This window comes from Eretmochelys imbricata, chromosome 3, assembly GCF_965152235.1.
Source record: "Eretmochelys imbricata isolate rEreImb1 chromosome 3, rEreImb1.hap1, whole genome shotgun sequence".
NCBI lineage: Eukaryota > Metazoa > Chordata > Testudines > Cheloniidae > Eretmochelys > Eretmochelys imbricata.
The window spans coordinates 96468377-96492451 of NC_135574.1; the positions used below are offsets into that span (position 1 = coordinate 96468377).

At 41.5% G+C, this 24075-nt stretch overlaps 1 protein-coding gene across 7 annotated transcripts in view; it reads left to right on the forward strand.

Annotated features, from left to right (window-relative positions):
* Positions 1–24075, forward strand: part of TRMT11 (tRNA methyltransferase 11) — a 66231-nt gene that overhangs the window by 3925 nt on the left and 38231 nt on the right. For 4 of the 7 annotated variants that reach the window (XR_013345627.1, XR_013345628.1, XR_013345629.1 and 1 more), the window contains exons 3-9: positions 1122–1187; positions 5895–5968; positions 8367–8474; positions 8567–8659; positions 9865–9999; positions 18650–18806; positions 23458–23538. Coding sequence is in view for 4 of the 7 variants with exons in the window: in XM_077813019.1 (XP_077669145.1) it covers positions 1122–1187; positions 5895–5968; positions 8367–8474; positions 8567–8659; positions 9865–9999; positions 18650–18806; positions 23458–23538 (714 nt within the window). In the remaining 3 variants the exon portion in view is untranslated. Of the gene's footprint in view, positions 1–1121; positions 1188–5894; positions 5969–8366; positions 8475–8566; positions 8660–9864; positions 10000–15571; positions 18060–18175; positions 18807–23457; positions 23539–24075 lie in introns of those variants that run through there. The other 3 variants (XM_077813020.1, XM_077813022.1, XM_077813021.1) reach the window with 2 other exon arrangements.

The following is a 24075-nucleotide window of genomic DNA, read 5'->3' on the forward strand; positions in this document are numbered from 1 at the left end:
GCACCCATGGGGTCCCAGGACTACTGTGATCATACTGAAACAACTAATGCATTTTATTCACCTTGTGCAAGCTGGCGAGTAACTCGCTTTTGGAAAACTCTTAATATCTATAGAAAATAGAAGGGGAAAATGGTCATAATAGCAGTCCTGCTAAAACAGTGGATGACTAGCATTATCCAGTGATTTTTGGTAATACTGAATGACTTCTTCCTTTTTTCTCCCATCCCCATGTAATTCTCTCTCCATAATAAAATGTAGGCATATGTATTTATAAGGATAATTTTGTGAGGCTATAGGTAGTCATTTGTTAGAAAATGAATGGGAAGTTCATCCTTTTAGGATATTTATTGATATGGATAGATCTCCAAGAGAAGTATCTTGAGAAACAACAGAGACATCAGAGAGTGAAAGCCTATTCTAGTTCATTATACTCTTGTTCCTTAGTACTTAATGGTTGTTCTGGGATCCATAATCTTCATGCTTCAGTTTACAGTCTCTTAAGTTCAGTTACTTTGGAAAGTGCATCCAATAGAGCACGTTATCAAGATCTCTGTAAGCAGAATGGATTCCTGACATTGTTTTCCTCAGGAGGGACTTTCCTCACTAATAATGCACTTGAATCTTTCTCTGACTAGACCTATTACCCAGAATTTAATTATAGTTATAGTGATTGTACAACCTTGTTAAATATTAGCAATTTCAGAGAGGTAGGTATAAAAATGAAAAACACGGGAGCTTGATAAAACTATTAGGCTAATTTTAACCTAATCCCATTGTACATTGGATAACTAATCAATGGATTACTACTATGAGAGGGTACTTGTAGGATGTAGTGTCTTAAAAAAATTGGCTCATTTTGCAAATGGAATATTTAAGTAAAATTTAATTAGTCATTCGCTACCACAGTGTCAGATTTTTCTCCTCTCCTAAGATTTTTAATAGTTGGCACCTCCTAGAAATTGATATTGGACATAAGAACTATCATAACATTGTTGTTGAAGTCTCTTTGAAATTTTGTTTCTAGTATAAAGTTATTGTAGATGTAGTATGTGAAATTACGGTATGGGAACAATACTTCTGTTTTCTAAAAAATGTTTTGTCCTACAATGTTTTCACTGTAGGAGATAAAGTCCTTGCTCTCGCTTTGTGGTGGACAATTCAGCAGTCAACAAGAAATTCATATAAATGTAAGTTGAGTCCAAATGTTTTACTTGCAAATTTATATGTATGGGCTACTTGCGATAGATTGACTTGACTTATGTATTTTCTCTGTATTATCTTTATTCATTTTGAGTTGCTGATCAAATTTCAAAGATGCTTGGGAAAAGAGAGCATTTTCCAAAAACTGTCATTGGTGGAGTTTGTAGCGGCCTTACATTCAATTTCATGGCATTTCTGTGTGTGTTTTTGTGCATGTAACTCAAAAACTTTTGAAATCTGCATCTAGTCAATACCAAAATTTTAGGGAGCACTCTAAACATCAGTGGTCAGAACCCTATCGATTTTGGGGAGAATTTGGAAGACCAAAAGAGGGAAAATGGAAAGCATGTGGGGCTGCTACTATATTTAGCACAGGTTTCAGAGTAGCAGCCGTGTTAGTCTGTATTTGCAAAAAGAAAAGGAGGACTTGTGGCACCTTCGAGATTAACCAATTTATTTGAGCATCAGCTTTCGTGAGCTATTATTAGCTCACGAAAGCTGATGCTCAAATAAATTGATTAGTCTCTAAGGTGCCACAAGTCCTCCATATTTAGCACAGTCACAGCTTCAAGTGTTCTGCAATTGTCTGTAGATCAGACAACTGGTTGATGGCAACCATCAACACTGTCCAGCATAACAGTACTCCTACTCATCCTCCCGATAGAGTTCTAAATGTTGACACCCTGAATGACTTATCTCCCAGACAAATAATGGTATCGGGGGAAGAATGGGGGACCCTGCTATAGGACGAGTGGGGGGCACACAGAGCTCCTGGCAGGGAAGAGGAGAATGGGAGACCCAGGAATAAGCGGAGGAGGACACAGAATCCCCAAGTAATGGAGATTGGGGGAACCTTGTATTGGGAAGAGGGCACACAGAGCCCCTGCCATGGGGGTATAGAGGTTCACATACAATTTCTGGCATTAAATGGAGGATAATAGGAGATCCTGGTGGGGGAGGAGGGAAATGGGGGGTGACACACAGTCTGAAGTGACTCCCGACCATGAGTGCCAACCTCAGGGCAGACTTTCAAAAAGCAAGGCAGAAACCCCAAACTGATTGTACGTTCTGTAATTAGATTTCACCAAATCAGTAATAAATGTGAACTCCTGAAGCACTGTAACAGTCTTATGATGGAGTCACAGACATTCTCCTTGGGCATTCCAGTCTATCTTGCCACCCAGGCAAGCTGGACTATGTGATAGATCAGGGGTTGGTAACCTTTCAGAAGTGGTGTGCCGAGTCTTCATTTATTCACTTTAATTTATGATGTTAAAACATTACCATAGGTTGCTGACCCCTGTGATAGATGGTAACTTTACACCAAATATAACTAATATTCAGGTTACTTGCAGCCCCAAAGGACCAGTCACTTGCCCCAGGTCAATTGTACTAAATCACAAATCAAAGTCTTCATGTGCCGGTAATACATTTTAATGTTTTTTAAAAGATCTCTCTCCCTATAAAAGTCTATATATTATGTAACTAAAGTATTATTATATATTGTAAAATAAACAAAGTTTTCAAAATGTTTAAGAAGCATCATTTAAAATTAAATTAAAATGTTGATTTTATGCCGCCGGCCCACTCAGCTCGCTGCTGGTCTGGGGTTCCGTTCACCTAGACCAGCAGCGGGCTGAGTGGGCCCTGGGGCCGGGACCCCGGCTGGCAGGGGGCCAGGAGCCAGAACCCCAGACTGGCAGCAGGCTGTGTGGGGCCGGTGGCCGGGACCCCAGACCGGCAGTGGGCTGAGCAGCTCAGCCCATTGCTGCTCAGGGGCTCCATCCACTGGCTCCTGCCAGCCGGGATCCCAGCTGCTGGACCCGCTCAGCCCGCTGCCGGTCTGGGGTCCTGGCCCTGTCCACATACGGTGGGTACCTACCTTCTCCCTGGTTCTGGCCCATTCTCTTCCTCTCTGCACTGAGCTGAGGGTGGGAGTGCACTGAGTACAGGGCTGGGGGTGAAGGAGCAGGCTGGGGGTTGGGGTGTAGGGTCTGGCCTGGAGCTAGAATGAGGGAGGGGGCTCTGGGTTGGCGCAGGAGGTTTGGGTGTGGAGTGCTTACCTGGGCAGCTCCCATTTGGCGGGAGGGGTACAGGTGGGAATGTGGGGGTGGGGGTGCAGGAGCTCCCATTTGGGTGGGGCTGGGGATGTGGGGGGTGCAAGAGTCAGGGCAGAGGGATGGGGGCCTGTGAGGGGGTGCAGGTGTCAGGGCATGGGGTGTGGGGGGCCTGGGCATGTGGGGGTGCCAGAGTCAGGGCTGGGGTCGTGGGGGGGTGAAGGAGTCAAGTAGAGGGCTGGGTATGTGTGAGGGGGGTAAAGGGCTCAGGGCAAGGGCCTGGGGTGTGTGCAGGGCTCAGGGCAGAGGGCTGGGTGTGTGTGAGGGGGGGTCAGGGCAGAGGGCTGGGAGTGTGGGCTGGGGTCGTGGGGTGCTCACGGTAGGGGGCTGGAGGGGTATGCCCCACTTCCATCCCCCTCTTCTTCAAGGTCCTGCCCCCACTTCTTCTCTGCCTCCGCCAGGAGCAGCAAGCACACTGACCCCGCTTCTCCCCCACCCCCTCGCAAGGGACATCAGCTGATCGGCCTGCAGGGAGGAACAGAAAGGAGGAGGAGGGGCAGGAACCCAGCACACTGCGGGAAGAGGCAGGGGAGCTGGCAGGACCAAGCTTCTGCCCCTTGCCCCCTGCCCCCGTGGGAGGGGGCGGAGAAGGCAGGGCAGGGCAGGATTTTTAATAGCACGCTGCTGCTGCCCTGGCAGCCAGCAGTGTGCCATTAAAAATGGGCTCGCATGCAGTCTTTGGCATGTGTGCCACAGGTTGCCGACCACTGTGATAGATGGTCGCTTTACACCAAATATAACTAATATTCAGGTTACTTCCAGCCCCAAAGAACTAGTCACTTGCCCCAGGTCAATTGTACTAAATCACAAATCAGAGTCTACACCTGTAGCCAATCCTGTGATAAACTAACTAAAGATTTATTAACCTTAAAAAAATAAATTATTTACAAGGTTAAAACAGGAAATATACACACACAAATGAGATTCAGTCTTGGATTTAAAAAGGTAATATAAGCTTCTGTAATAAGCAGCTCTGTGTCCCCTTTAGGGCCGACCAAGCAGCATGGGGGTCTCTTGCTTATGTTTAGGAATCTTTGCCCCTCAAAATGCAGACAGAATAAAGAAACCCAGTTTCTCCTTGTCAGGGATTTTTATCTCCCAGAATCCAAGCTGATGATGGGATGAGTTCATGCACAGGCTTCCCCTTCCTGGAGGGAGTGAGGAATACAATCAACAAGGTTTCTGTCCTTTGTTACACAATACCTCATTCACTTTCAGTGGGCCATCTTGTGTGCAGGGCAAGCACTTCACTTTAATTTAATGCTTTTCCCCCCTGTTTGATGAGTTACACAATTACAGAGGTTTACAATGCAAAGACTCAATATAACTTTATATCATGGGCTACATATATTGTAAGTAGGATTAATACATGCAGCATCCTACAAGCATTTCATAAATCTAAACACATTCTTGTAACACTAATGTTGATTTTAACTATGCTAACACATTAGTAAGCCAAACTGGATTCCAGCTGTGCATATGTCTGTATTCAGTGAAGTCCTTGGCCTTGGCATGAGTTGGCGCCTGGTCTGCCAGCATCTCAGGGAGGGGGGTGCGCAAACCCCTGGCAGAGTGGAGTTGCAGGGCGTCCCTGGAATAGAGGGGGATGAGAGGGTAGCTCATAAGGAGCTTGTGGGGTGGAATGCAGGGATGGAAGGAGCCCCTAGTGGGTCCAGTGAGCTTGGTATACACAAGCTATGAAGTGTTCAACTCCTTAGTTAGTTCTTTCTCACTTTCCAATATAAACCCTAATGCAGCATTATGTTGCTATAATGTCTGCTTTCTACCCCTTCATGTGATGTCTCAAGATAGAATTGTGGAAGGGTAGTTGCTATACATGCTACTGACTATAACCTTAAAAGAAATAGTGCCATCTACTGGAAGTCTGTTGCTTCTTTCTAAAGCAGTTGAGCCATGAGAATTGCTAGCCTTTGCAAAAAGAAAAGGAGTACTTGTGGCGCCTTAGAAACTAACAGATTTATTTGAGCATAAGCTTTTGTGAACTGTAGCTGTAGCTCACGAAAGCTTATGCTCAAATAAATTGGTTAGTCTCTAAAGTGCCACAAGTCCTCCTTTTCTTTTAGCAAATACAGACTAACACGACCGCTACTCTGAAACCTGGCCTTTGCAGTAGCTGGAGTCCTGATTGGATTTGGGGTTTTGTCTCTAAAACTAATGTGTGAGTATCTAGAAAAGTGAAGGTATTAAATTTTAGTCTTAGCAGTTAATCAAAACGAAGCAAGCAAGGATAGGTAAATGTAAATACAACTGTCAGGTTATGCTTCTATGGGATTCTTTGAGGAAAGATGAAGAAACAAGTGGACAATCTACTATTTTGGACTATCTACATGTGCTAAACAGAGCGTGTGTGTGCATGCATTCCAGCTGCTCCTGTTTGACCTCAAACTGAATATTACATCCTCCTATTTATACAACAGTTAAATCAGAACCAGAAAAAAGGTGTTCTTGTACCTTTGATTGCGTATTGTAATTTTATATAAGTAATCTTAATTGTATAGTGTCTTGTGATATCCTCTTCTTAGCACTGGGATTTCTCTTACTGTCTTTTTATTTCAGTCTCCATTTTGGATTCTCAATATTCCTTCAGAAGAGATGGCAAGGGGACTAATGAGAAGGACAGTATGTGCAAAGTAAGAGTTACAAATCATGTACAGCAGGGCAACGATTTTGTGGCAAATATTTTTACATGGAGTCTTTATTTTTTTTAATTTCACTGTTGAAACTTTGAAAATGTCTACACATTGTTGAAATGAAATACGATTGATTGAAAAGAATCCGTCGTTATTCTGTAGTTTCAAATCTCTTTAGCAGTCTTATCCTGTGTTCTTCATTGCAGAGTACAGTACTTATTTCTTCATGTGAACAACCTTGTGGCAAAGTTGTTTGGACACCTTGTGTCATTTTAAGTTAGTGACTTTTTTAAAGGAGAAAGGGGAGAGATTTTTTTAATCCATTGGGATATATTTTTATTTTTACATCAGTTGTAAGTGATAGATAAGTGTTAAACACTGAATTTTAAAAAAAAGGGGTACAGAATAGCTGCTTCCTGGCATCGCTTTTCCACTCCTGAATGCTGAGTCCTCAGCGTCTGGAGTTGCAGTAGAGAGCCTTCCAGCGGGTCCTAGGAAAGGGGAAATGTTCCAGAGAGCTAGTGCCTTCCTCCCTTAAGATGATGTCTCCTTGTTTTGGCTCTGGTGGTGGAAGCAGAGGGGAGGATACAGCCCTATATGCTTTTCAAACTGCAGAAGGCTGTGTCCATTATATGGCACTTTGCAGACCAGACTCAACGGTCTGAGGGCTGAAAAGGAAGCCTTATGTCTTTTTGACTGTCGATTGCATCATATATTCAGTTTAATCTATGCTAGGCTTTGAGTGTGCTCATGCAAATGTGCCTTTATATGATAAAATGTAGTTGTATTTTCTCTGGGGATAAATTGTGCTCTACTTCAAACAACAATGGGAAAGGAAACTAAAAGGTATGGCATTTTCAGCAAAATGTTTTTTGAAATTCACCTAAGTGGTAGTGATCTTTCATAAAGGTTGCCTTCAAAAAATATATTTCTAATATTCAAGAAAAAAAGAATAATTAAGGATATCCCTTAGAAAGAATGAACCTAATATAGCTGCTCATTGTATTTTTTTCACCCATTGTGCCCACACATTAGTTTTATAATATATATAATAAAAGTATAAGGTTGTTGATGATTTTTCAGGTTGCTAGCAATGAAGGTGTTTAAGTACTGCGCTCTGAAGCACTATTAAAAAAACCCAACACCAGCAACATCAAAAGAATGATGTGGTCTTTGCCAACAGATAGATAAATAGGTGAGATGCAGGTCTAACAACTTTTTTTAAATATCCCTCTAACATTAAATCAAAAGACAAAGATTAATATTCAGTTCTGCTTAATGCAGTTTAGACTGCCAGCATTTATGTAGCTCTTACTCTGAGTAATTTAAAATCTCCCAGTAGATAGAAACACAGATGCTGTGAGAAGAAATAACAGATTTCAAAAATGTCCTATTTTCCAGGGGAAATGCAGATTACAAATTTAGCTTTAAATAACACTTTCAGGAACTGAATACATTAATAAAATGATTTATTCTGAGTGGCTTTTGTTGTTACTTAATAAAATATAGCTCATTGGCACGTCCATTTGAGCTAACTGGAACCTTTCAGCATTTTGAAGATGTTAGACCCTCATCTTTGAAAATTAAAGTGCTGCATAGTGACTAATCCTTAGATATTTCATAAGAGTTTTTAACATATGGTGTACTGCAAGTACACCATAAGAACGTATAGCAATATATGATGCCATTAATGTTCCTGGTACTGAAAAAGGCCTTTTCTGACATGAAAAGGCCACTGGCTTAGGATATTTGAATGGGAGAAAAGGCAAACTATGGTGTATTACTATAACTGTTCCAAAGGAAGAGTTTAGCGTAGGGTGTCAACTCTCATAGCTTCCAAGAGAGGTTTTGTTTTGTTTTTTCTTTCTCTTAAAACTGGCAGTATAGAAAGCAAAGGAAATCCATAAAAAGTTGGTGGTGGTAATGCTGGTGATGTGTCTCAAAATGGCATAAGAAAGAACATCTTAAAAATGAGACAGAACCTCTGATGGTAGCTAGTCCCATTATAGCTTGGGCATTACAGCACAGTATAATTCTCAGGTATAATGATATCTAAACACTTTGAAATAGGTAAAGAACAGAATTTCAGCCTGAATGCTCTTTCCTGAACATTTTAAACATGAGTGAGTTTTTGTTGGTGAATCATGCCTGGTAGCATGGTAGTAATTAATGCTAACATTATTAAATGAAGGATGTTTTTTTAGTCCCATAACATAGGGACTAAAATTTGCATCTCCAGCTGAGACCCAATTAACAAAACAAAACCCTATTCAAGGCTATTCAAAACCCTATTCAAACATGAGCATGTGCTTAAGTGCTTTCCTGAATATGCTGTGAAAGAAGACTGAATATGAAATAGGATGCTTATTTTATAAGGCATCGTTTTCTTCACTGACAGCAATCTAATAATCATGGAATTTCCAGGTCTATATTTGAACTGTGGGGTCAGGGAAAATCTGCAGAGGAGCTGTTCACATCTCTGAAGAACTACCCAATGGAGAGAATGGTACGTTTCTAAAAATCTAGGCAATTAATTTCAGTCACACAGGATAGCGTTGCAATTTGTACTAACCAAAAGGTGTTTTTTCTTTATTTTAGGTTCCATATCTACAGTCAAACTCAACATACAAAATACATATTCATGCATTTAACAAAACACTGATACAAGAGGAAAAAATTAAAAGGATAGATGTAAGTGATTTAAAAAAAATCTTATTTTCAACTTCATTTATTCATAAGAATACTATAGTGTTAATACATTTACACTTGAGTTGGGATTTTCAAAAGGGTTTAAGGGAATTAGTCATCCTAATTTCGTTTGAAATTGAATGGGAGCTGGGTGCCTAACTCAAAATCCATTGAAAATCCCACAGTTGGTACTTTTCCTAATAGATCTCACTCAAAACCTTTTTATGAGGAAAAACAAAGTATCAATGTACCTATTTTACAAATGGGGAAACTGAGGCACTGAGTTGTTAAGGCCAAAATGTTGAAAGTCGGATGGCTAAAGTTAGGCAATGGACTTCTGGACACAGCACCTCTGAAAATCTGGCCACTTTCAGGTGCCTTTACTTTAGGCATTTGTGTTTGGAAAACTTTGACTTAAGTGGCTTGCCCAATGTGATGCAATGAGTTAGCTGCGGAGCTGGAAATAGTCTTCTGATTCCTGCGCCCAGTCTGCTGGACCGTGCTGTCTCCTCATAACTAGAATAGTGTTTTAATCAAGAAGCATTGGTAAGTGAATGCTAATTTCTGTATATTCCCATGATCTTTTAGAGAAATAGTGACTACTGTACTTATGCAAAATATTTTGTAGTCTTTATAGCCACCTATTTTATATATCTTGCTGAAATTTTCACTGTGAATGTTGATTCTCATTTTTGTGGTGTTGGGTTCCAGTGAGGAAGTTTGAGCAAAATTCCTTCAGCTGTTTCTCACTTACAAGGGAGCTGGGGTGAATCTCCTCCTCCCTCCGCCCCAGTTATGGCTAGAATATTTTTTTAAGTGGCTACATGAAAAATGTCTGAATTTTGAAACTAGACACTTGGTGTAGCCATAGTCCTTACTGAGAGCAGGTACTTTTTGGCTTGACTTGAAAAAAGCTTTAATTTGAAAATTCCATATTTAGTATTCACAGTAGATCTCTTTTAGAAGTGAGCAATGTACATGTAATAATACACACAATGGCTCCTGACCTATCTTCAATCCAAAACCATTCAGCCTTTCTTTATACATCAGAAAGAAGCTAAAGAGTGAAATCTCAATCTTCTTTGTCCCCTTCCCACTTTTCTGGTAACTTTTAATGTCTAATTAACAGATAAGTTTTGTTTTTCTTGTCCTGACTATTTAAAAATTTGCCCCAGGAAGTCTAGAATTTGTTTTTCCTATTTATACAGGCTCTGGAATTTCTGCCATTTGAAGGAAAAGTGAATTTAAAAAACCCAGAACATATCTTCTGGATTCTGGAAGATTATGGAATGGACCCTAACAACATTCCAGAAGAACCTCTTGATTTGTATTTTGGTAGATGGGTGAGTGGTAAAACTATATCACATCTTAGTAATTTGCATAATCCAAAAAGACAGATTCTAGCATCATTACTTAAACTTTGTTTTTTTAGAAATTAAATGTAAGAAAATTTAAAGCTTTAAAAAAAAAGTGATAAATTCTCTGCTTTTTAAAAATTTACTAGTTGTTTATGCCCCCATATACAGTATAATGCAATGATAGTGCAGAATTCTGGGAATCCTTATTGTGAGTAAGAAAAGACAGGTTAATTCATCAGTCCAAACAAAAATGAAAAGATTAAGGTGTCTGTAAAAAGAGATTAGACATGAGGGACCCAATGAATTATTGTGTCACTGTACATCCCCTTTAAGGCAGCTCTGCCAGCACAGAGGAGCTGTAAACTTGTCCACTGGGGAGTTCTCCAACATAGGGAAAAGTTTCTGCAAGGCACAATACTGGCTTAATAGTACTACACAGCCTCTTCACTACACCCAGAGTAAAGGTGTGTGAAGGGAGGTATGTGGCTGAAGCACCACTCTCTAGCTGTTCCAGGCTCTCTGAACAACATCCTGAAGCTATAGGCAGCTGGATCCAAATTAGGGCATCCCTGTGGCTGTTCTAACCTGCCGTAGGGACTTGAAGTGGCCCCAGATGACACCTAAGTAGGTAAAGAAAGGTAGTTTTCCCATGGGTCCTATCCCTGCAACTTCACAAGCTAAATATGAGACAGCAGTGTAACGCTGTTGCAAAAAAGCGAACATCATTCTGGGATGTATTAGCAGGAGTGTTGTAAGCAAGACATGAAGTAATTCTTCCACTCTACTGTGCGCTGATTAGGCCTCAGCTGGAGTATTGTGTTCAGTTCTGGGTGCCACATTTCAGGAAAGATGTGGACAAATTGGAGAAAGTCCAGAGAAGAGCAACAAAAGTGATTAAAGGTCTAGAAAACGTGACCTAGGAGGGAAGATTGAAAAAAATGGGTTTGTTTAGTCTGGAAAAGAGAAAACTGAGAAGGGACCATAATAGTTTTCAAGTACATAAAAGGTTGGTACAAGGAGGCGGGAGAAAAATTGTTGTTCTTAACCTCTGAGGACAGGGCAAGAAGCAGTGGTCTTAAAGTGCAACAAGGGAGGTTTAGGTTGGACATTAGGAAATCTTCCTAACTGTCAGGGTGGCTAAGCACTGGAATAAATTGCCTAGGGAGGTTGTAAAATCTCAATCATTGGAGATTTTTAAGAGCAGGTTAGACAAACACCTGTCAGGATGGTCTAGATCAGGGATCTCAAACTCAAATTACCAGGAGGGCTTCATGAAGACTAATACATTGGCCCAAGGGCTGCATCACTGACACTGCCGGCCCCCACTCCACCTCTTCCATGAGGCCTGCCCCGCCCCTGCCCTGCCCCCATTCCAACCCCTTCCCCAAAGTCCCCACCCCAGCTCCGCCCCGTCCCTGCCCCATTCTAACCCCCTCGCCAAATCCCCGCCCCTGCCGTGCCTCTTCTCCGCCTCCTCCCCTGAGCACGCGGCTCCCTGCTCTTCCCCCCTCCCCCCTGGAAACCGCTAAGTGCTGCCAAACAGCTGTTTGGTGGTGGGAAGCGCCTGGAGGTAAGTAGAGGAGCAGGGACGAGGCGCGCTGGGGGAGGGGAACTTGGCAGCTGCAGGAAATAACTGGGGCGGGGGTGCGGGGGCACAGGGAGCTTGGCGGGCCATAGCAAATAGCTTTGCGGGCCGCATGTTTGAAACCCTTGGTCTAGATAATATTTAGTCCTGCCATGAGTGCAGGCGACTGGACTAGATGACCTCTTGAGGTCCCTTCCAGTCCTATGATTCTATGAACTTGGGACCTCAGAAGTTATTGACTCAGTGTAAATCGGAAGTTGACGTTTATGGAGCAGAACGTTGGAAGTGCCGGACTTTGGCCCCATCTACACTATATAGGAAGTACCGCCATGTTTTTTAAACTGGCTGGGACATGTTCATCTGATCCATGTACAATAAACATGATTGATTTGTGTTCATACAGCAATGTCTTTCACAATATGGCTATGGTTCAGTCACATTGGCATGTCCATATTCTGCCTACCTAATTGTATTTGTATCAGTGCATCCTGGGAAAATCTGAACTAGTGTCTTGTACTGCTTCAGCAAGGATAGAGCATCCAGAGGTCATGTTCACAGGTAGGACCAGCAGTACCTGGGGAAATGCACTCTTGGATGTCCTAGTGCAAAGAAAACTAGAAGGAAGGAAGACCAGCCAACTTGTTTACACAAACTTTGATATCTGGACAAGGTCCCTAACCAAGTAATAAGAGCTGGTTACAAGAAGACAATTGTGACCACCTGGGCTGCTAGCAAGAATGATACTTGGTTAGCTCTTAGTTACTAAGAGTATTGTCCACCTCTGTCACTAATGAAGAGAGGGCCTTGAGTTGCTGCAACACTGTGAAAGGCCTAAAGTCGTTGTCGCATCTGCACTGGCTTTTTAACAATATTTAAACATAGAAACCTGTTCATAGATTCATAGATATTTAGGTCAGAAGGGACCATTATGATCATCTAGTCTGACCTCCTGCACAACACAGGCCACAGAATTTCACCCACCACTCCTACAAAAAAAACCTCACACCTATATCTGTGCTATTGAAGTCCTCAAATCGTAGTTTAAAGACTTCAAGGAGCAGAGAATCCTCCAGCAAGTGACCCGTGCCCCATGCTACAGAGGAAGGTGAAAAACCTCCAGGGCCTCTTCCAATCTACCCTGGAGGAAAATTCCTTCCCAACCCCAAATATGGCGATCAGCTAAACCCTGAGCATATGGGCAAGATTCATCAGCCAGATACTACAGAAAATTCTTTCCTGGGTAACTCGGATCCCACCCCATCTAATATCCCATCACAGGCCATTGGGCCTATTTACCATGCATATTTAATTACCAAAACCATGTTATCCCATCATACCATCTCCTCCATAAACTTATCGAGTTTAATCTTAAAGTCAGATAGATCTTTTGCCCCCACTGCTTCCCTTGGAAGGCTATTCCAAAACTTCACTCCTCTGATGGTTAGAAACCTTTGTCTAATTTCTAGTCTAAATTTCCTGGTGGCCAGTTTATATCCATTTGTTCTTGTGTCCACATTGGTACTGAGCTTAAATAATTCCTCTCCCTCTCTGGTATTTATCCCTCTGATATATTTATAGAGAGCAATCATATCTCCCCTCAACCTTCTTTTAGTTAGGCTAAACAAGCCAAGCTCCTTGAGTCTCCTTTCATAAGACAGGTTTTCCATTGCTCGGATCATCCTAGTAGCCCTTCTCTGTACCTGTTCCAGTTTGAATTCATTCTTCTTAAACATGGGAGACCAGAACTGCACACAGTATCCAGGTGAGGTCTCACCAGTGCCTTGTATAACGGTACTAAAACCTCCTTATCCCTACTGGAAATACCTCTCCTGATGCATCCCAAGACCGCATTAGCTTTTTTCACGGCCATATGACATTGTCGGCTCATAGTCATCCTATGATCAAGCAATACTCCAAGGTCCTTTTCCTCTTCCGTTACTTCTAATTGATGCGTCCCTAGCTTATAATTAAAATTCTTGTTATTAATCCCTAAATGCATGATCTTACACTTCTCACTATTAAATTTCATCCTATTACTATTACTCCAGTTTACAAGGTCATCCAGATCCTCCTGTAGGATATCCCTGTCCTTCTCTAAATTGGCAATACCTCCCAGCTTTGTGTCATCCGCAGACTTTATTAGCACACTCCCACTTTTTGTGCCGAGGTCAGTAATAAAAAGATTAAATAAGATTGGTCCCAAAACCGATCCTTGAGGAACTCCACTAGTAACCTCCCTCCAGCCTGACAGTTCACCTTTCAATAGGACCCGTTGTAGTCTCCCCTTTAACCAATTCCTTATCCACCGTTCAGTTTTCCTATTGATCCCCATCTTTTCCAATTTAATAATTCCCCATGTGGCACGGCATCAAATGCCTTACTAAAATCTAGGTAAATTAGATCCTCTGCGTTTCCTTTGTCTAAAAAATCTGTTACTTTCTCAAAGAAGGAGATCAGGTTGGTTTGGCACGATCTACCTTTTGTAAAACCATGTTGTATTTTGTTCCGTTTACCATTAACTTCAATGTCCTTAACTACCTTCTCCTTCAAAATTTTTTCCAAGACCTTGCATACTACAGATGTCAAACTAACAGGCCTATAATTACCCGGATCACTTTTTTTCCCTTTCTTAAAAATAGGAACTATGTTAGCAATTCTCCAATCATACGGTACAACCCCTGAGTTTACAGATTCATTAAAAATTCTTGCTAATGGGTTTGCAATTTCATATGCCAATTCCTTTAATATTCTTGGATGAAGATTATCTGGGCCCCCCGATTTAGTCCCATTAAGCTGTTTAAGTTTTGCTTCTACCTCAAATATGGTAATGTCTACCTCCATATCCTCATTCCCATTTGTCATGCTACCATTATCCCTAAGATCCTCTTTAGTCTTATTAAAGACTGAGGCAAAGTATTTGTTTAGATATTGGGCCATGCCTAGATTATCCTTGACCTCCACTCCATCCTCAGTGTTTAGCGGTCCCACTTCTTCTTTCTCTGTTTTCTTCTTATTTATATGACTATAGAACCGTTTTAATTCCTTTGCAAGGTCCAACTCTACTTGACTTTTAGCCTGTCTCACTTTATCCCTACATGTTCTGACCTCGATAAGGCAGCTTTCCTTGCTGATCCCTCCTTTCTTCCACTCCCTGTATGCTTTCTGCTTTTTCTTAATCACCTCTCTGAGATGCTTGCTCATCCAGCAGTCTACAACTCCTGCCTATGAATTTTTTCCCCTTTCTTGGGATGCAGGCTTCTGATAGCTTCTGCAGCTTTGATTTAAAATAATCCCAGGTCTCCTCTACCTTTAGATCCATAAATTCTTCAGTCCAATCCACTTCCCTAACTAATTTCCTTAATTTTTGAAAGTCAGCCCTTTTGAAATCAAAAACCCTAGTTGCAGATTTATTTTTGTTAATCCTTCCGTTCAGTTTGAACTGAATTAGCTCATGATCACTTGAGCCAAGACTATCCCCTACAACCATTTCTTCTATGAGGTCCTCACTACTCACCAAAACCAAATCTAAAATGGCATCCCCTCTGGTCGGTTCAGCAACTACTTGCTGAAGGAATCCATCAGCTATCGCACCTAGGAAAATCTGAGCCTTATTATTATTACTAGCACTCGTCCTCCAGTCTATATCTGGGAAGTTAGTCTCCCATGATCACACAGTTTCCATTAGTATTTACTTTATTAAAAACATTAAAAAGGGCTTTATCCGTATCCAAATTAGATCCCGGCGGTCTATAGCACACCTCAAGCACTATCCCAGGGGAGGCCCTAATAGTTTTCTTCCCCAATGTAATTTTTGCCAGACAGACTCAGTCATATCCATTTCATCACTTCTTATTTCTTTACATTCTACCTCATCATTGATATACAATGCTACTCCACCACCTTTTCCTTTATTTCGGTATTTCCTAAACAGCACATACCCATCAATACCTGTAGCCCAGTCATGACTACTACTCCATAATGTTTCTGTTATCCCTATAATATCTGGTTTCACTTCCTGCACCAGTAGCTCTAGTTCCTCCATTTTGTTACCTAAGCTCCTTGCATTAGTGTACGAACATCTTAATTTTTGCTGTTTGGCCTCACTCACATTCTGTACCCTATTAGGCACGGTCATTCTACAGCCATTATAACCTATTAGACTAGTATCTACACTGCCCTTCCTCCTCCCCACGGCTGTATCCTATCTTACTTCGTTTTCTTTCCTCTCAATGCTAAAATCCGTCGTGGAGATTACCTGGACATCTCCCAACCATCTCCCCCAAATTCCTAGTTTAAAGCTCTCTTAATCAGTTGTGCCAGCCTCCATCCTAGAAGTCTATTTCCTTCCCTACTCAGATGAAGTCCATCCTGAGACAACTGTCCTCTGTCCATGAATGCCTCCCAGTGGCCATACACCCCAAAGCCCTCCTTATAGCACCACTGCCTAAGCCATTTGTTGATAGTCATAATCTTGTCACACCTTTGTTGCCCTTCTCTAGGAACAGGCAGAATCCCACTAAAGATCACCTGAGCCTCGATTTCCTTAAGCATCTTCCCCAGCCTAGCATAGTCTCCCTTAATACTTTCCAGCGAGAATCTAGCCGTATCATTTGTTCCCACATGAAGGATAATTAGGGGATTCTTTCCTGCTCCCTTTAGAATCCTTTTCAACCTCAGGTCTACATCCTGTATCTTAGCACCTGGAAGACAGCACACCCTCCTATTCTCTGGATCAGCTGTGGTTACAGGCCTATCTATTCTTCTCAGTAAATAGTCCCCAGTCACATAGACCTGCCTTTTCCAAGTGACGGTGCTATTCTCCAGTCTATCCCTTGTTCCCTCTGGCTGCAAATTCTTTCCATTCCTATTCTCCCTTGTAATCCTCTTCAACCCATCCTGTATCCTCCTGGGGCTCATATTTGGTGTAATCTCCATTAACTCTTCTCCTTTTCCTATAGGACTAGCCGCTCTTCTCTTCTTCCTTGCCCTTCCACCTTCAGTGACTACCTGCTGAGCCCCTTCTTCATTTTCCAACTCTGTAGACCTATTCTTGAGCTCTGTTTCTCCTTCACTAGCCCGTCTTTTCCTCTGCCTGGTTCTTTTAGTCACATGCTTCCACTGACCACTTTCCTCACCCAGTCTCCTCTCAGAATTCCCCAGTCCTGCTTCCATCTGCAAGTCTGAGCTTTTCCCTTCAGATACCTCATGTCTTTGCTCCATAATCTGCTCAAACCCCTTCCTAAACTCAACCAGCCTTTCCACCTGCATCTCCAAACCTCGGATCTTTTCCTCCATCAGCTCTATCAGACGGCATTTCATACAGACAAAACTCTTACCAGGTGCCCCCTCCAGGATCATGTACATACCACAGCTTCCACATCCAGTCATCTTCATTGTGTCTTCCACAACATGGGTCACTCCCACTGCTGCCTCTGTGTCTGTCATAGCCTTCCCACCTAAATCCTGTTAATCTGGGAAAAACAAACCACACCCAAAACACCACCCCCCACAGAAAAAAAACAAACAAACAAAAAGAAAACCAAGCACCGCAAGACAAACTCCCCTTTCAAACTCCCCTGTTTACAGCTCTGTTTGCTAGCTCCTGTGCCGCCGCAGCTGTCTGTTTTTGATTCTACGATGGTTTGGCCAGCTAGTTGGTATTGGATCAAACTATGCTGGCACATGATGGCAGACGAGTGTTCTAACGTGGTTTGACCCTGCCTACGTTGGTTCTGTTCAAACTGTGTTAGAAACATGATGGTTGAAATTCTCATTAAAAATGTTCGCTATTTTTTCAACAGGTTCTGGTTTGAAGAGTGTTGCTTTTAACAGTACTTAAACATAGCTTATAAACCTAGCTGGAAAACCAGTGTAGCTAGGACCTTAATGTAGAACTTAAGTGGTTTGTGTAGCCATGCGTTTACATAAATACATTAATATATTTGAATTTTTAAGTTTAACTTTAATTCTGAATTTTCTGGGCTTAACAGGGAGGCCCAACCCCAGCCCGGAGCCCCCTCCCGCACACCCAGCGCAGAGCCCATACCTCCTCCCAACCCCCTGCCTCAGCCCAGAGCCCCCTCCCATACTCCAAACCCCTCGGCTCTGTCCCCAAGCCTGGAGCCCTCTCCTGCAACTCAAACCCCTCATCTCTGTCCACAACCCCAGCCGGAGCCCTCACCCCCTCTCGCATCCCAACCCCCTGAGCCAGCCCAGTGAAAATGAGTGAGCGACTGGCAGGGAGGAGGTGTGATGGAGTCAGGAGGGGCGGGGCATTGGTGTTTGGTTTTGTGCAAGTACAAAGTTGAAAACCCTACTTACTAAGGAGGCACATCTGAACAGAGATTCCCCTGTAAAAAGTAACAGGAAATGGAAGGGGGTTGGTGAGAGAATTTCAGGGACTGCCAAGCCTGCCAGTGGCTTTCGGAGATACCTGAGGCCAGAGATTAAGGCCACTAAGGTAATTGCTTAATGTTTTTGTATTTTTATTTTTGGTTTGTTGTTTTGGGGGGTGGTGCGGGAAACCAGAAGTGCCTGCAGGACTGATCTGGTTTGACTTTCTTTTTCCCTGAAAAGAAAGGAGGAAGATTGAAGGTGGAGGCCTGCAGAGTGAACTCAGGCCACAAGGGGGTGCCCCAAAGGCAGCTGACGCTGTAACAGTTGCTTCCGATGAAGTGGGCTGTAGCTCACGAAAGCTCATGCTCAAATAAATTGGTTAGTCTCTAAGGTGCCACAAGTACTCCTGTTCTTTTTGCGAATACAGACTAACACGGCTGTTACTGAGAAAACTATAACAGTTGGTAATTGCAACATCCCTGTAATTGATTGATAGCCTCAAGCCTAAAGTCTGGGAATTTTACTAATAGGCCAATTCTTTTATAGAGAAATCTCATTTCTGTATTTTCCGTGGATTCAATCCAAGTGGCATACTACTCAATGAAGAGTGGCTGATATTCTGTTTGTGAAGTAGTATAATTAAGGCTGTTTATTAGTCTACTTACCTATTATATCCAGGGCCATCGCATTGACTTTTTCTAAATGTTTCTACAGATAGCGGATGGGCAAAGGGAGCTTATTGAGTCATACAGTGTAAAAAGGAGGCATTTTATTGGGAACACAAGCATGGATGCCTGCTTGTCTTTCATCATGGCAAACCATGGGAGAGTAAAAGCAAATGATGTCGTGTTTGATCCATTTGTTGGAACAGGTATTTCTTTTTCTACTGCTGAAAAAAATTAGAAAATTGGGTATTGCTTTCTTTATATATATTATGTGTGTGAAAAGTAAGTTCTTTAGGGGAGGGACTGTCTTTCTGTTTGTTTGTACAGTGCCTAGCACAGTGAAGTCCTGGTTCATGACTGAGGCTCCCGGTCCTGGTTCATGCCTGGGTGCTGCCACAGTACAAATAAGAATAATTACAAAATCAACTGCTTGGTTATTTCCCAAAGTGCTATAGGGGAAGTGGTTACAACTTCAGATGGACTGGGTAGATTTGCTGAAAATGTAGAACAAAGTACCTTCTCAAGTCTTTATTTACCTTGAGTAACATTTTTGAAAGTGCCTAAGTCCCATTTTCAGAAGTTATTTAACTGCTTAGGAGCCAAAGTCACTCTGACTTTCAGTAGAACTTAGGTTCCCAAATGATGTGAAATTTTGAAGTTAGATTCCTATGTCACTGTAGGAACTTTTAAGAATGTTGCCCCTTGTAACATTTTTGTAGGGGAGTTGTTAGGGAGGTATTGAAGGGCAGAGAGCATCCCCGACTGAACACATTAGCATGGCAATTGTTGGACCATATTCTTCAGGGGTGGAAATAATGAGCTCTTCCTTGTGTCCTAGGGAAATGTGGTGACAAATTTGTGCATTTCTTTCTCTGGATGAGTGTTTTTTTTTTTTTCCCCGTCTGTCTGTTTGTTTTTTTCCTGATAAGTCAGTAGGGGGAGCTTTTATTCCATTTATTGGATCACTTATGAGGCATTCAAGTACCTTTTCCTGCGCCTTGTTTGAATTTGAAATGGAAAAGCCTATGTTTCAGGATGTGCCATTTAAGTAGATTATGTCAAGATAATTTCATCAATTTCTTCAAAGGCTATAGATGGAGTGTAGTGGATGTGACTTAGTGAAATCCAGGTAAACTTTGATCAGGTATCCAGAAGGAAGTAGGGGAACAAGAAATGATCTAAAGGTATTTGTGCTAATGTAGAGGGGAAGGGAGGGGAGAGGAGGGGAAGGGAGTGTTTAGTTGGCAGGAAGGGTCCAGAGAATGAATGGCAGCAAGTCCTCATTGAGAAGTTAGGAATGGGGAGGAGCAGGTCCCACAGTTCTGGGACTGATTCTCTTTTTATTATTTGTAAATGTGACTTGGAAAATATCCTGCTTTGATGGCATCAGTGTTTTTCAGATGATACAAAGCATTTATCAATTCCACATTTTATATATAATATCGTTCATGTGCAAACTGAAATTTTCAGTCCACACTATAATCTTTTCAGAAACTTCTTCTCTTTTTCTTGTGTTTTTTGTTTGTTTTTTCCCCCTTCACAGATTGGCAGTGCTTTTTGGAAGGTCAAGAAAATTAATTTCGGCTTGTGTTCTGCTTCTCTTGTCAGATTCATTTAATTACAATATTTGTGTTTTAAATAAAAACTAAAGTTACAAAGCAACTTTGTCATGGAATTCATTCTCTTAGGAAATCAAACTTGGAGAGAGATGTAGGCAAGGGGGGTAAGGTTAGAATGGGAATAATTCATTGTAATGGTGGAAATACAGAAATTGAAGTCAGTGTTGTATGTTCTTTATTATCATCAATATTTTAAAGTGTGACTATTTGATATAGGTGGGAGGTAAAACCAGAGACTTACTGAATGGTCAGTTCATGTTTCCTAACTCTTCCTGTTCTGCAATCAAGAAATAATTTATTAGATGAGCAAAGTACTTTTTCTTGCTCTCTTTATAGGACTGGGTGGTATATCATACTTGGGGACAGGGCTAGCTAAATTTGTCTTGACTCTCTGGAGGCACTGCCCATCTGTTCTGAGGGATTACAGTCAAGAAGGGAAACGGGTGACTCCTTTCGGGTGAGTAACCTTGTTTTTCCCGGATCCAATTAACAAAGAAAAGTGGAGGACAATTATTTTTTTCCTCTTCATTTTTACTTAATTTGAATTCATTAATTTATAAGTGTAAGAGTTTTTTTTTTTTTAAATGCTCTGAAATGGCATATTTAGCATGCATATTTAATAAGTGTTAAGAATACACAGATGGTGATGGGTAGCATTTGATGAATGTAGCTGTTGATAGATAGCCTCAAGCCTAAAGTCTCGCTTTACTAATCTAAACTCCTCTTCTGAGTACGGCTAAAGTAAAAATCTGTATTATAAGCACAAAGGGTCAGATTGTGAACCCCTTACTCACGCTGGTGAGCTGTTGACTCTTATGGAACTGTTCCATTCACTAAAATGGGATGATCTGTATGCATAACCACTCATCACTGAGGTCGCAGGTTTAGAGTCTGGTCTATAGTTGCAGTGTAAGGCCTTATGCTATTATGTTAGGCTTACTGTCGTGGACATCTCCTTAGTAATAATTTAACCCAGTAATGCAGTTTCTCTTTGGAAGTACATTACTGCCATCCTTTTCTTTATTTTGAAAGCTGTTCAGGGCAGAGAGGAAACACTTGAATCCCTTTTATGTACCATTCAGATGTAGCATGATTTCAAGGGTGAATCATACATAAAGCTTTTTACTAAGCTAACAGATCACAACATTAAGGGGAAACAAATACTTAATTTACTTCTTAGTTTTTGTTGTGTGTGTATAGGACACCATTGACATAGTAAAACAAGAAATATTATATACCCAAGAAAAATGCTAACTATACACAGTCCTATCCATCGCAATAACTGAGGAAGTAGACTGTCTTTGTTCTGGCCATACTTACATAACTTGAAAGGGACATTGTCAATTTAAAATCTAACTATAAAAATGAGTTAGAAATTATTTCAAGTACTGCATCTGACACTGTCAATTGTTTGCTTTTTACAATTACATTTTCCTAATATTTTAGTTTCTCTCCCCTGTTGCTGTGTGAAGCATTCCCACAAACAGACACTGAATTTACACAAACTGCTGTGAAATGGACAAAGTAAACTAGGAGAAAACTGAGAACCATATTTTCCCCACTCTAATATTTTACTTTAATTAACCTTTTAGGGATAAGTTGTAACGATAGAAAGTTTAAAAGAAACTATCAGACAGAAGTGATTTTTAAACTGATGTTCATTTAATCATCGTATGGTAACCGGAGGGGAGTGTAAGTGCTGAACAAACCAGCTCTTCCTGATGTGGCTCCTATCCTCTGGGTGTTTATAGAGGTGATGAACAGTAGAACTCTTCTTCCTTTTAGAAACTGTTCTTCCACATCTTCAGATGTATCATCAGTACCTCTTGAGCTGTAGAGGAACGCTGCTACCCTTGACTGTCTCTTATCTCCCTCTCAGTTTAAACCCTCCATTGAATCTCAGATGTTTATCCTGCTGGGTTAGAGAATCATAGAAACGTAGCACTGGAAGGGACTTTGAGAAGTCATCAAGTCCAGCCTCCAGCACTGTGGCAGGACCAAGCAAATGTAGACCATCCCTGATAGATGTTTATCCAACCTGTTTCTTAAAACCTCCAGTGGAGTGGGGAGATTCCACAACTTCCCTTAGAAGCCTTAAATTCCAGGTGATTCCACAACCCTTAGAAGCCTTAATATTTTTCCCCAATATCTAATTTAAATCTCCCTTGCTGCAGATTATGTCCATTATTTCTTGTCCTACCTTCAGTAGACATGAGGCACAATTGATCACAGTCCTCTTTAGAACAGCCCTTTGCATATTGGAAGACTGTTCTCAGGTCCCACCCCCCATAGTTTTCTTTTTGCAAGACTAAACATGCCCAGCATTTTTAACGTTTCCTTATAAGTCAGGTTTTCTACACCCGTTATCATTTTTGTTGCTCTCCTCTGGACTCCCTCAAATTTGTCCACATCTTTCTTAAAGTGTGGTGCCCAGACTCAGTACTCCAGTTGAGGCCTCACCAGTGTCAAGCAGAGTGGGACAAGTACCTCCCATGTCTTCAATGACACTCCTGTTAATAAACTCCAGAATGATATTGGCCTTTTTCACAGTTGCATCGCATTGTTGACTCCTATTCAGTTTGTGATCCATTATAACCCCCAGATCCTTTTCAGCAGCACCACCACCAAGCCAGTTAGTCCCCATTTTGTAATTGTGCATTTGATTCTTTCCTTCTTATGTGAAGTACTTTGCACTTGTCTATTGCATTTAATCTTGTTGATTTCAGACCACTTCTCCAATTTGTCAAGGTCATTTGGATTTCTAATCCTGTCCTCGAAAATGCTTGCAACCCCTCTCATCTTGGTGTCATCTGCAAGTTTTATAAGCATATCCTCCATTCCATTATCCAAGTCATTATCTTGGCTACTGCACAGTATCATCTTGTGAGAGTGGCCCCCATCTGATGGTTTTCATTCCATCACATTTTAAGGCAATGCACTTTAGTACATGGGAGTGGATGCCTGCCTTGCAGAAATGGACGCCCTTGTGTGCAGACCGTACGACCAAACTCCAAAGTTAAACTAAGGTACAGTGAAGAGAATAAAAGGGAAAATAGTGTTGGCATACAAGGGACCTCACAGTAATATTATTTCTAACTATAACTAGAAAGGGGCAACTGCCATTTGATTGTAACCCAGAGTGGTACATGTGTTTTCACATTCTCATGTTCCTCAGTAGAGACTCTCAGGTAGCAATATCCATGACAGCAGACGATCCACTTTTATTTTTCCTTTGCAGGCGGCCTTCTTATATCCTCTGCACGTTTTGGAGCATACGTGTGTGGTACTGATATAGATTATAACACTGTCCATGGATTAGGTACGTTGTATATTTTCTTTCTGAACAAGTTAATTCTAACTCTTCAGTATTTAAGTATCTTTTATAGCAGGTACTAGTAGATCCGGGTATGAAAGGAGCATTCCTCTTCACAGGGTTTGTTTTGTGAAACGTCTGTGATATACTAACACATTTACGGATATAGCCTAACTAGGCAGTACTCTGAATATTAAGGGTCAGTAAGATATGAAGATTTTTATTTTTTTATTTTAAAGTTTTCTAGTATATGTAATTAGTTTAATTGCCAATCCAACAACAACTGAATTATGTCACCTGGAGTGGCAGTGCCTGGCATGGTTCAGTTTAGTGGTAAGATTAGCAAGTAGATTGGTTTGGCTAACAGCGATGCCCCAGAGCCAGTGGGTCATGGGGACAAGCATAGTGAGTTTCTATCCAAACTTCTGAAACGTGACTGAATGAGGAGGAATTGGGCTTTGAGATGGGCATTTTCTTTGCAGTGGGTTGGAACTCACTAATGCTCAATTTTAAGTATTTTGGCTTTAATACCAGTTTGTATTG